We start from the raw sequence: 10,926 nt of genomic DNA on the forward strand, positions 1-10,926 counted from the left end.
GACTAGGACCCTGGCTTCAAATTGCCATCCAAAACACAGCACCCCCCAGCAGCACAATGCCCCCTAGGACGATGCAGGGACACTCATTCAGCTCTGGCCTAGAGACACGAGTACCACCTACTAAAGCAAAAGTACAACTTCTTGGTGGAAACTGGTTGTTCTTGCAGATCTCCTGTTCAAATACTAAGCAGCCTTAATGCTTGAGACCTAATATGATCATAGCCTCAGGAGGTATGGCTACAGACTATATGGCACCACCTATCCACTCTGGCTTGGGTAACTATTGGACAAACGTGTAAAGCTTTACATTTACCAGGCCAGACTGCTGTGCAAAATGCATCAAAGATTATATACTTAACTTGAGTAAACTCTGCTATAGTTCAAAACACTTCCATTCGAAGCAACACTGATCATGGAAATTCTAAAGGAAAGTGCTTCTCATGAAACTAAGAGAATGGTACTAAAACTATGGTCTGTGAATAAGCAGTGGTCTGTGGAGCTCTTCCTGGCGACCTGCAGAATGAGCCATTTGAAGACCCAAGCAACGCGGGATTAGGAGGTTGGAGGGGACATTTGTCCATGAGACGATTCTTCACTTATTTCCTGGTCTGCAGAATTAAAAACTGAGAACCCGTGAACTAATACACACTCTTCCAGTGCAGCTGCCGCCACTATCACTTCCTACTCCTGTGTCTTAATTAGTTCGCTGTGGTACTTTACAGTTCCTGCTACTGTCCCCAGCTGTGCAAAGACTGGAGAGCCTGGCGAAATCTCCTCTGACCACTTCTACTAGTGTGATCCCAACATGAGAAAGCCCTACAGGGAAGCTAGCCCTCCTCCTCCTTACCTTCCACTATGAGCCACACTTGTTGCGTTTCTTCCTTCTTCCCTTTGTTCTCAGTCTGGCACCAGTACTTCCCGGAATCTGTCCGCTCAACAGATTTCAAACTGAAAAGAGTGAACAAACATATTGATATTTTACATGTATGAAGCAACTTTCATCCCAGAGAATCCTAAAGCACTAGGAAAACTAGATACACACACCACCACTGCTATGTAGCCACCTCTGGGGAGGAGGGCAGTAGCTAACCAGCACAAAACATGCGGCACAACAGTGGATAGAGAACAGAGATACTTTGGGTCAAGTCCTACTTCTGTGAGAGGTGTTGGGGGATTTTTAATAGCCACACAGAGCAGAGAGGCCCTCATCTGAAATATCTACAAACAGGAAATAACGTGGCACTTTATATTTTCAAGATAGGTAAATTAAGGGGCTAACTAGATTGGATTCTGAACTTGTGATTCCAAAGAGTCTACTTGAACTACTAAATCATCCCTAGCCAGCAGCTCCAATTCACATACCTGCTGAGAATGCAAATGCTGTGCTTTCGTTAGGGACAGGATTGATTGCACAAACCCTCACACAAGGACTGATGGGTCAGAATTGACACTCCTTCACTCTGCCCCTACTCAGCATTGTTCTTATCCGAGGAACGCTTCTAGCTAACTGATCTGTTCATACTACAAACCACCTAGATCCTTGACTAGTGTTTTCAGTGAAGCCATGCTGATTTACTCCAGCTGAGGATCTGACCCTGAGAGCCCAAGTCTGGTTTGACTCACTGCGGTGCAGCTCCCATTGACTTCCAAGAGAGGTGATCCATGCAAGTGAAGGCAGAACTGTGGCCTAAGTGGTATCAGAGTTTTAGACCTCGAGGGGGAAATTCTGCCCTCAGTTATAAGGCAGGATTTGCTCCAGGAGTTGAGGCTTCAGGGTCTCAGGTATCAAAGACCGCAGAGAACGTGAGAGTGCCCTTTGATTATACAAATGCAAAATGCACCCTTGTGATGTTGCAGCCATGCATCTGCTGCCATGCAGGGACCCCGAGCAGATCTGATGCTCCCTTTTTTTATGCCAACAGTTGGTCTTGGTGATGGGGTGAATGTGCAGGGTGGAAGAGGGAAGGGAAGAAAATGCTCCCACTACAGCCTGATTTTCAGAGCTGTACCTTTAGATGAAACCAGCTGTCCTGCCCGTCCAGCCGCATGTTCTGAAATACAGTGACTGTAGGAGAAAGTCATAAAACAGTGGGTGGTTGAAATGATCACTTTAGGAGGAAGAAGGAAACAGAAAAAGAAAATGGCCATATGTAGATCCAGCACCCAGACTCAGCTCTGATGCTGTGGAGCTATTGTCAGTGGAGTAGTATGAGGGGTGAGAAAGGGCTATGGAGATCAGACCAGGAGAAGGAGGGAGTGTGGGGAGACAAAAAAGTCCTTAATCTGGGGGCGGGGACTATAATGGAGATGGTATATGATGCAGTGCTGCAGGGTGGATTACTGCACACAGATTTTTCCTATCAGAGGAAGGTTTATTGCAGCCTGTTCATCTATAATCAAGTCTCATGCTTTGAAGTTTCAGACAGTTCACTGCAGGGGTCCGGAAAAGTTCCCCTCCCCCCATGTACAACTGGCTAGATGTATTCTGTTTGGGGATTTTTAGCGTCAGAGATTGACCGTAGCTGAAGATGGGACACTGAACGGGATGGAAGACTGCCGTGAAGTGGTACAGAGAATCCTGTGTCTAGATGCCTGGCTGGAGGGGTCTTGCTCAGATGCTCAGGGTCAGACTGATTGCCAGGTTTGGGTCAGGAAGGAATTTTCCCCTAGATCAGATTAATTGGGACTTTGGGGTTTTTGTTTTGCTGTCCTCTGCAGCACGATGCATGGTTCACTTGCTGGGATCATCTGGGCATATCCTACCTAATCACTCCCCTGCCATTACAGGGCATTGGTGGCACCTTGGTCTCTCCTGTTCTCTGCTTGTGGCACACAGCAGCTTAGTCTCCTGAGAACTGAAATGCTTTAGCCTATTGGGCTCACTCAGTATAGGGGCAACTGAGTGAAATGTGATGGCCTGTGTTATGCAAGAAGTCAGACTAGGTGATCTACTGGTCTCTTTTGTATTAATCCATGAAATCCCAGGAACTCGTCTAGGGTTGCCAACCCTCCTGGTTTCACTGTGAGTCTCCCGGAATCGGGCTCTATCTCCCAGAGGCTACTGAAGCCAAACTGGGAGATATTAGGCCACTAAAAGTCCGTCCCCAAGCGCTGACTCCACAGCTCCCATTGGCCGACAACTGTGGCCAGTGGGAGCTGCGGGGGAAATGCCTGCAGGTAGGGTCAGCAAGTGGAGCCCCCTGCCCCAGAGGCCGCAGGGACGTGCCGGCTGCTTCTGGGAGTGGTGTGGGACCAGGGCAGGTAGGGAATCTGCCTTAGTCCCACGGTGCTGCCAACTGGGAGCTGCCTGAGGTAAGCCCCACTCACCTGGAGCCTGCACCCCTCACCCCCTCCTGCACCCCAACCCCCTGCCCCAGCCCTGAGCCCCCTCCAACACCCAAATTTCCAGCCTGCACCCCATAACCTCTCCCACACCTCAACCCCCTACCCAGCCCTGAGCCCCCTCCTCAATCTCCCTCCCAGAACCCACACCCCCTCCTGCACCCCAATCCCCTGCCCCAGGCCTCTCCTGCACCCAAACTCCCTCCTAGAGCCTGCACCTCGCACACCCTCCCGCATCACAACCCCCTGCCCCAGGCTCAGCCTGGAGCCCCCTCCCACACTTGGAACCCCTCAGCCCCAGCCCATAGCCCACATCCCCTCCTGCACCCCACCCCCCTGTCCCAGACCGGTGAGAGTGAGTGAGGGTGGGGAAGAACAAGCGACGGAGAGAGGGGGGATGGAGTGAGTGGGACAGGGCCTCAGAGAAGGGGCGGGGCCTTGGGGCAGGGGTAGGGGCAGGGCAAGGGTGTTTGGGTTTGTGTGATTAGACAGTTGGCAACCCTATTAGTGACAGGTATTAAACCCCAAGATATGCTAATCCAAAGGAGGCAAGGAGGCCTGTGTTTGCGAATGGGTGATCCTAGACTGAGCCTGGCAGTTCCAAGTACATTCTCTCTCAGAGCGTGCTGTTGGTACCAGGCTCCCTTTATGCAGGGAGAAAGGAGTCTGAGATGGAGCGTGGGCCCTTGCTTAACCCACTACTACCCCCGGGACGCACAAGAGGCCACCTCCTGCTGAAGAAAAGGTATAAAAGGCTGGCCCTACAGGCAGCTTTTTGGACCTCTGACAACAGCAGGCCTGATATAAATGCTGGAGTAAATATGCTGGAATGACTAAGGGATGGTGTGCGTGACAAATCCTCCTCTCCAAACAGGTTTGAAATGTGGTCCCAAGAGTCTAATTTTAATTAGGACACCTAACCCTTTTAGTCAGAGAGAGGGAGAGGAAAAGAATTAATGATTGTAAGAGAGAGAACTTATTTATCCAGGTCAGAATGTAAGCTTCCAGCTGCACTGCAGAGCTTATTAGAACAAACAAGGTGAAAGCATCCTACCATGCTGCTTTGTGTTTTGTTCATTTTCCAGTGCTGGTAAAGGAGTTGGACTGAAAGCTCCCTATTGATTATCTAGATACAGCATGGACAGAACCAGCAAAAGCTTCCCCTGACCACCCTGGCAATGATCCTTAGTTTTGGCCTAGGGGGACCCCCGGGAAGAATTTGATGGGGTAATTCAGTCTCCAGGTCTATTCAGTCCTCTGCCGAGACTTGCAGCAAGGCTACCAACTGTGGTGGTGAAGAACTATTTACTGGTAACTGGGCTGTGACCACTGAAGAGACTTCAGATGGCAATGACCCTTAGACACAACTGACTGAGGTTGGATTTGAACTGGAGATTTAAAGTGAGAGGCTTTGCTCCCATTTAATAATCCTTTGAGCCATTCTGTACCCACGATATCACTCAGGTGTGCATACAACACAGAATGGGAGAAAAGTGTTAAATTTCTTTTTAAAGGGAGTGGACAGAAATAAGGCTAAATATCTCTTCACAATTTCAGCATAGATTCCAGAGGACTGGATGTCGTAAAGAACTGTTAATAGGATAAGCAATACCTTTCACCTCTTGGCCACCTGTCTATCTATCACAGGCATTTCCAAAGCACCCATCACCACAGTATCTAGGAGCCTTGTCAGATTCCCCCAGCTACAATCCAACCCGTCCTTAGTGACTTAAACACAGTGGATCAAGTTCCACTCTCAGTCATGCCCAGGCAAGGTATAAAGGTACAATCACATGGTGGTCAGTGGGGTTCCACTGAAGTAACTGACAGCAGAATTTGGCCCAGTAGCTTCCATAATAGTCTATCTCCTCCACAGCTGTTGTACCTGAGGAAACTGATCCAGTGTTCTTCATCTACTGGAATGTACACCTGGTCTACACTCTGCACCACCGCTCCATCCTTGATCCACAACATCTCTGGGTCCTCCATTCCCTCGAGGCTGCAATTTAGTTTCACCGGCTGACCCTGGGACACCTTTAATTTGATTGGAGATCCTGTCAATTTCATACCTAAAAAAAAAAATATACTCCTCCTCCCCAGCCCCAAAAGAAGAGGGGGTTGGAGTACAGCAAATTAATCTAGGTTGGTGGTCTGTAAGGACATACAGTACAAGAACACACTGCACAGTTTTCTAACTGCCTCGCCAGAATGTTATTATGTTTGTTTCATGATGAGAAGATGAAAACACTGACATTCCAAATTACTTGAAAATGGCAGAGGCTTAATCTATACAGGGCTTCTTCAAAGCCAGTGCCAATTTGGATAGCAGCAGGATGAGCTTCCACACAGCAGCACCCAGTTACAGCTAGATAGGAATGCTGTAGGCTTCTTCACAGCAGTGCTTGACAGTGGTGATGTGTGTGTTCCCTCAGAATGGTATCATGCCGCCCCCAAGCCCCCTCTCACTTTTCAGCTGCTATGGTATGTTCCTATACTACTACTAAGGCATCACTTCTGTTCCACTGTACGCATTTGTAAATAACTGGGATTTTAGACTCAGTCACAGCAGGTTACTCAGTGTACACTGTTCCACTGCATTACAAAAGCTCCAATGCAATTTATAAACCCAGTGAAAGTAAAGCATACTTTAAAGGATTCCTATCAGAGGGAAAAAACTGTTTCCAGAACACATTTTTCCATAGTATGTGGTGGGAGAATACTTCAGCCAGCCACTGTGTATCTCCAGAACAGACAAATGGCCTAATTTGGATCTGTTACATCAGTGTAAATCTAGCATAACTCTACTGAAATCAGAGGAGTTGCTGTGACTGACATTGGTGTAAAAGTGATCAGCATTTGGCCCAAAGCACAGTTGCGTGTGGGTGGGAAGCACTCCCCTCAATGAGAAGTGAATGTGTGGAATATGTCATCTTGTAAAAACACAGAAACCAACTAGATAAGTGTATTTTTTAAAGATGGGCATGTATATGAGGAATGAGGGGAGAAAAGGAGACCTTGGATAAAGCAGAAAGGTGGAAGACAAAGGTAAAGTATCCAGTCCTGCTGGGGAAAGTAGCCTTTTCCTTTCCATTAGCACAGGGACTGGCAGACTAAAACAGACCAATGGTTCAGTCTAGTCTGGTATCCTACCTCTGTTAGTGGCCTATACTGGATCCTTCAGAGAAAGGTTAACCCGACCATCACTATGTTGCCCTTGACCAGCCGTGCAGAATTATGACCCTAGCTCTGCTCACATGCAGTCAGTTCTATCACCAGATGACATTCCAGCCCACCACACCCTGACAGAAAAACACTGTGAAGCCAAGATTGCCCTTAATTAAGCATGTAGCCAGGCTGTTCTCAAACTTTTTCACAGCATGAATTGCATTTGAATACAGAAATAGTCTGGTACCCCATTTCCCGTTTGCCATTACATGGCATCCCCCTGGTAACAGCAGTAAATGCTTCCATGGCACAGTCATATCAGAAAAATATTTTGTGTATTTTCAGCTGTGTTTTAGCAACTGTAAATAAACATGAAGAGCTGTTAATTTAGCAAATTTACTAAGAGCACTGAAACTAGTAAAGTGATCATTTAATTTTAGGTACAGCAATGCTTTGGTTGGGCAAAGGAATTAATCACCTAACTGAGGGAGGATGATCTAACCTCAGATTACTTAACGTGAAAGTGGCATAAATTACATGTCCCAGTGTGTCCCAGAAAGCATCCTCCTTCTCACCATGCATAATATTGAAACAGAGCATTAAAATTTCACAGTACATCCATCTGTTTTATATAAATCTAATGTAGCCAGGTATCCAAATGCACACACAAATTGGCAGACACTCTTTCATAATAGGTGTCTTACTGAAACAGCAAATGACTTCGCTTGCTACAGTCTGCTTTGCCGAAAAGGGTTAATCACAATGTACACAACAAGATATCTGGAAGGCCTTTAAAAGTTTCAGTTCCCAGCCAAACTGATTATGCAAGAAATTAAAGCACAGTGCTAACTATATTCTATTTGGCTATTTTCAACAGCACTTCTGTGTAATCCACAGGTGGAGGTGAGCTGCAAGGAAAGGGAAAACAATAACATGGGGATTTTTAACAGACACACATTTCTGTCACCCGTAAGATGCAGTTCAGCTGCAGCCCCTTTTTCTGAAGAGAAGGAAACGGTGCACCCAGGTTGGGTGCCTGGGGTTTTTGTACATTTGAGAAGTTAAGATTAATGTTTACTTTCCAGTAGTCCTCCGCCTACTCTCCCACTCCCCGTTTTTACCTCATTACATTTTTACGAAGTGCAGGAAATAAAAACTAGCTATTCCTCTCCCCCCCTCCCCCCACAAAATGTGAACACTGTAGAAGTAAAGATTCATAACTAATTAGGAAATGAAATCATATTAACTTCGTACTGCCTATCAGACAGAATGGGCAACAAATGAGTGCACCAGTTGTCCCTGTGCACAGTATATTTTACTTGTTAGTTTATCATCTCTGTACCTTTTGATTACTACTGACAGAAGTTTTTTGAAGTTGTTTTTGGAGTGAAGGAAGAAACAGATTACTGCAGACCTCTACCTACTAAGGCAAAAAGACCTTCCATTCCTTTGATACCTGAGGTCCCCAATCTAGCAATCAAAATCTACAAGGCAAACCCTTGAAACCAACAGTGCTCCACCCATGTGGATCTAAATGTAGAATTGAGACCTAAATTCCCAGTGAAGAAACATGTCTGTGGAAGGATTAGGCTATAAAATCAAATCTTTGTATGTCTTCTTGTAGGTGAAACTAGGAAAATGTAGGCTAGAAGGCAAACAAACAAAAGCCATATAGAAATGGATTATCACCTGGCCTTCCTATATAGCAATCTGAGCTCTGCAAATACAGGAACAATACATTTGCAAACATTCCCACTGACTCAATTAACTGGTATTCAGGACTCTCTTTATTTGCCACCATCCAGGTTTTATTCACAAGAATATTCACAGCAAGCATAAGGTTCATAAATATGAGTGTTGAATCAGTATTCCCATGAGCATTTGCACTAGAAGTGCTCTCTTCACCATTTTGGAAAGCTTTTGTTATTAGTCACACATAGGCAAACATTGGTGGATAATTCACAAACAGAAAGGGGACGTCTTTATGTTTTTAAAGCTTATGGACAAGACTTTCAAATATGGATGCCTAAAGTTAGGCTCCTTAATCCATAGAAACGTGGGGTTGGAAGGGATCTCAAGAGGTTATCTAGTCCACCTCCAAACACACTGAGGCAGGATTATGTATACTTAGACCCTCCCCAAATATAGGCACATAAATAAGCAATCTGAATTTCAAAAGAGCTGAGCGATCAGCAGGTCCCACTGAAGTCAACCTCTGCTACAAAGGAAATCATGTGTGGGAGATAGAAAACTTGGGGGCAACATTTTCAAATGTAGGTGCCTACTGTGGCTCCTCAACCCACATTTAGGCACAGATGGCCTGATCCATAAATGCACTGTCTCATCGTCAGAGGCGTCAAGCATCACTTTTGAAAATTAGGCCACTTCTTTAGGTGCCTAAATATGGATGGAGGAGCCTCACTTTAAGCACTCTTTATGGCCAAGGCATCCCATCGGGGACAGAAGTATTACCATGCCAGTTGGGTGACCAATCACATGGTGCAAAGAGCAAATAGTGCATCCCAACCATTTCCAGAAGGTATACGCTAAAAATTGTTCACAGAAACGGTCATGCCGTTGAAAACAGCAACTAAGTTTGTCAAAATCAAGACCTGTTTACGGGCAATTGGGCAACAATAAAACAGAAGCTACGTTTTTTGTTTTTTTTTTAAAAAAATTAGTTTGCTGCAAACAGTTCATGCAGAGTAACTCACAATCATAGATCGCGCAGGTAGCCCACAGCCCTCCAAAATGCTAACAGTCACCTTCCCTCTCCTCCCCCATAAAATATAGTGTTCTCCAGCGGCGTGGCACTTGTCTCAGCTCCAGCTGCCTAGGCAGTAGGTGAGGATCTGAGCAATACACTCAAGACTAGAAGGACTCCGTCAAGTGCAGCGCGCCGGTCTTGAAAGGGAGCCCTCCCCCCCGGGGGGGACCCCTCTCCCGCGCGCAGTCCAGCCCCGGGAGCGGAGCTCGTGCCGTGTCAGCGGGAGCTTTCCGTGCGCTGGGGTGGGGCGGACCCAGCGCTCCGGCTCGGTACGACGTTGACGATCAGGGCAAAAGCCAACAGCCGCTGGCTGGGCGCCAGGTTCAATAACAAGGCAGCAGCCGAGAAGCGCTGGGCCGAACGTTTCCCCGTTACCCCTCGGAAGATCAGCCCCTTACAGAGCCTGCCAGGGTCGGCGCTCAGCCTCCAGCCCGGGCGAGCGGCAATTCTCCCTCCTGTGCCCCTGCAGCCTTACCTGCTTCAGCAGCCGCGTCCCGGAGCGCCAGAGCCCATAGTCCCAGCAGCAGCAACAGGAGCCCCGGGATCCCCATGCTCTGCTTCATCTCCATCTCTCCCGCATCTTCATCGTCAGCAGCCGCATCCCCCCCAGCTCCACGCTGGCGGCTGCTTCTTGCTCCGAGAGGAGGAGGCAGGAACCCCCCTCCCCAAAGCGGTGCCCTTTCCCAAGAAGCTCCCAGGGGAGGCTGCAGTGCAAACTTCTCACGCCGCTTCCCCCGGGCTCGCTCAGCGGGAGCGGGCCCTGCTGCTGCCCCGCGCCAGCCCGGGGAGGAGGAGTGTGTAGGGGAAGTTTCAGGAAGCCCCCAAACTCCCGATCGCTTTTTCCTCCCTCCTCCCAGAGCGGGTCACTCTACACGAGAGGGAATGCAAAGCAGGGCGGTCTCCCTCTGCTGGCCTCGGGCTGCATGGAGTCCCCGCAGCCGCGGCTGCTTCTCTCGCTCTGGCCACCTTCTGCTGCTGCTGCTGCTAATTCCTTCGGCTCTTCTTATTCCCGTTCTTCCTCCAGGAAATGGCGCTGTCAGGCAGTCACAGAGCTGGTTTGCACCCCCCACCCCCGCACACACACCTACCTATGACATCACTCCTCATGAATATTTATATAATCTATTTATTATCCAAGCTTCCTGAACTTTTAATAAAGTGGAAAATAACAGATCTGCAGAGTCAGTGTCTCCCCCCAGGAATTTCCTGATGGAAAGGGATATTCGAGGTTGCATCAGTCAAAATGTAACCTACCTTCCTGGCAAGAGTTTATTTGCAAGGTCCAGGTAATTCTTTATATGGCCTTTACCCCCCAAGGAAATGCTTTGGTGCTATTTATTATTTTAAATAAATGCAAGCAGACCAGCTGTCTGGTGAGCAACCCTACAACAAACAAGGGGGCATGCTTGTGGGGTGGAGGAAAACCATTTTGCCGTTAGCTTGTCCACTACACAGGAGGGAAAAATCCATTTAGGAGAAGGAGATTGAGAGCAAAAAAAATTCAAATGTGGGTGCTCATTAGGGTCCTAAACCCATATACAGGCTCCTAAATAAGTGGCCTGATTTTCAGAGATGCTGAGCACTCATACCTCTTAATGAAATCAGTGAGAGTCACTGGGGGCTTGGTCACTGCATGTGAAAATCAGGCCACT

At 47.6% G+C, this 10,926-nt stretch overlaps 1 protein-coding gene across 2 annotated transcripts in view; it reads right to left on the reverse strand.

Annotated features, from left to right (window-relative positions):
- Positions 1–10,324, reverse strand: part of TYRO3 (TYRO3 protein tyrosine kinase) — a 56,322-nt gene extending 45,998 nt beyond the window's left edge. For both annotated transcript variants that reach the window (XR_012159454.1, XM_073348698.1), the window contains exons 1-3: positions 9,750–10,324; positions 5,228–5,411; positions 848–948 (exon numbers count right to left, since the gene is read on the reverse strand). Coding sequence is in view for 1 of the 2 variants with exons in the window: in XM_073348698.1 (XP_073204799.1) it covers positions 848–948; positions 5,228–5,411; positions 9,750–9,843 (379 nt within the window). In the remaining variant the exon portion in view is untranslated. The remainder of the gene's footprint in view (positions 1–847; positions 949–5,227; positions 5,412–9,749) is intronic.
- Between the last annotated feature and the right edge of the window lie 602 nt (positions 10,325–10,926).

This window comes from Lepidochelys kempii, chromosome 6 (genome assembly GCF_965140285.1).
Source record: "Lepidochelys kempii isolate rLepKem1 chromosome 6, rLepKem1.hap1, whole genome shotgun sequence".
Lineage (NCBI taxonomy): Eukaryota > Metazoa > Chordata > Testudines > Cheloniidae > Lepidochelys > Lepidochelys kempii.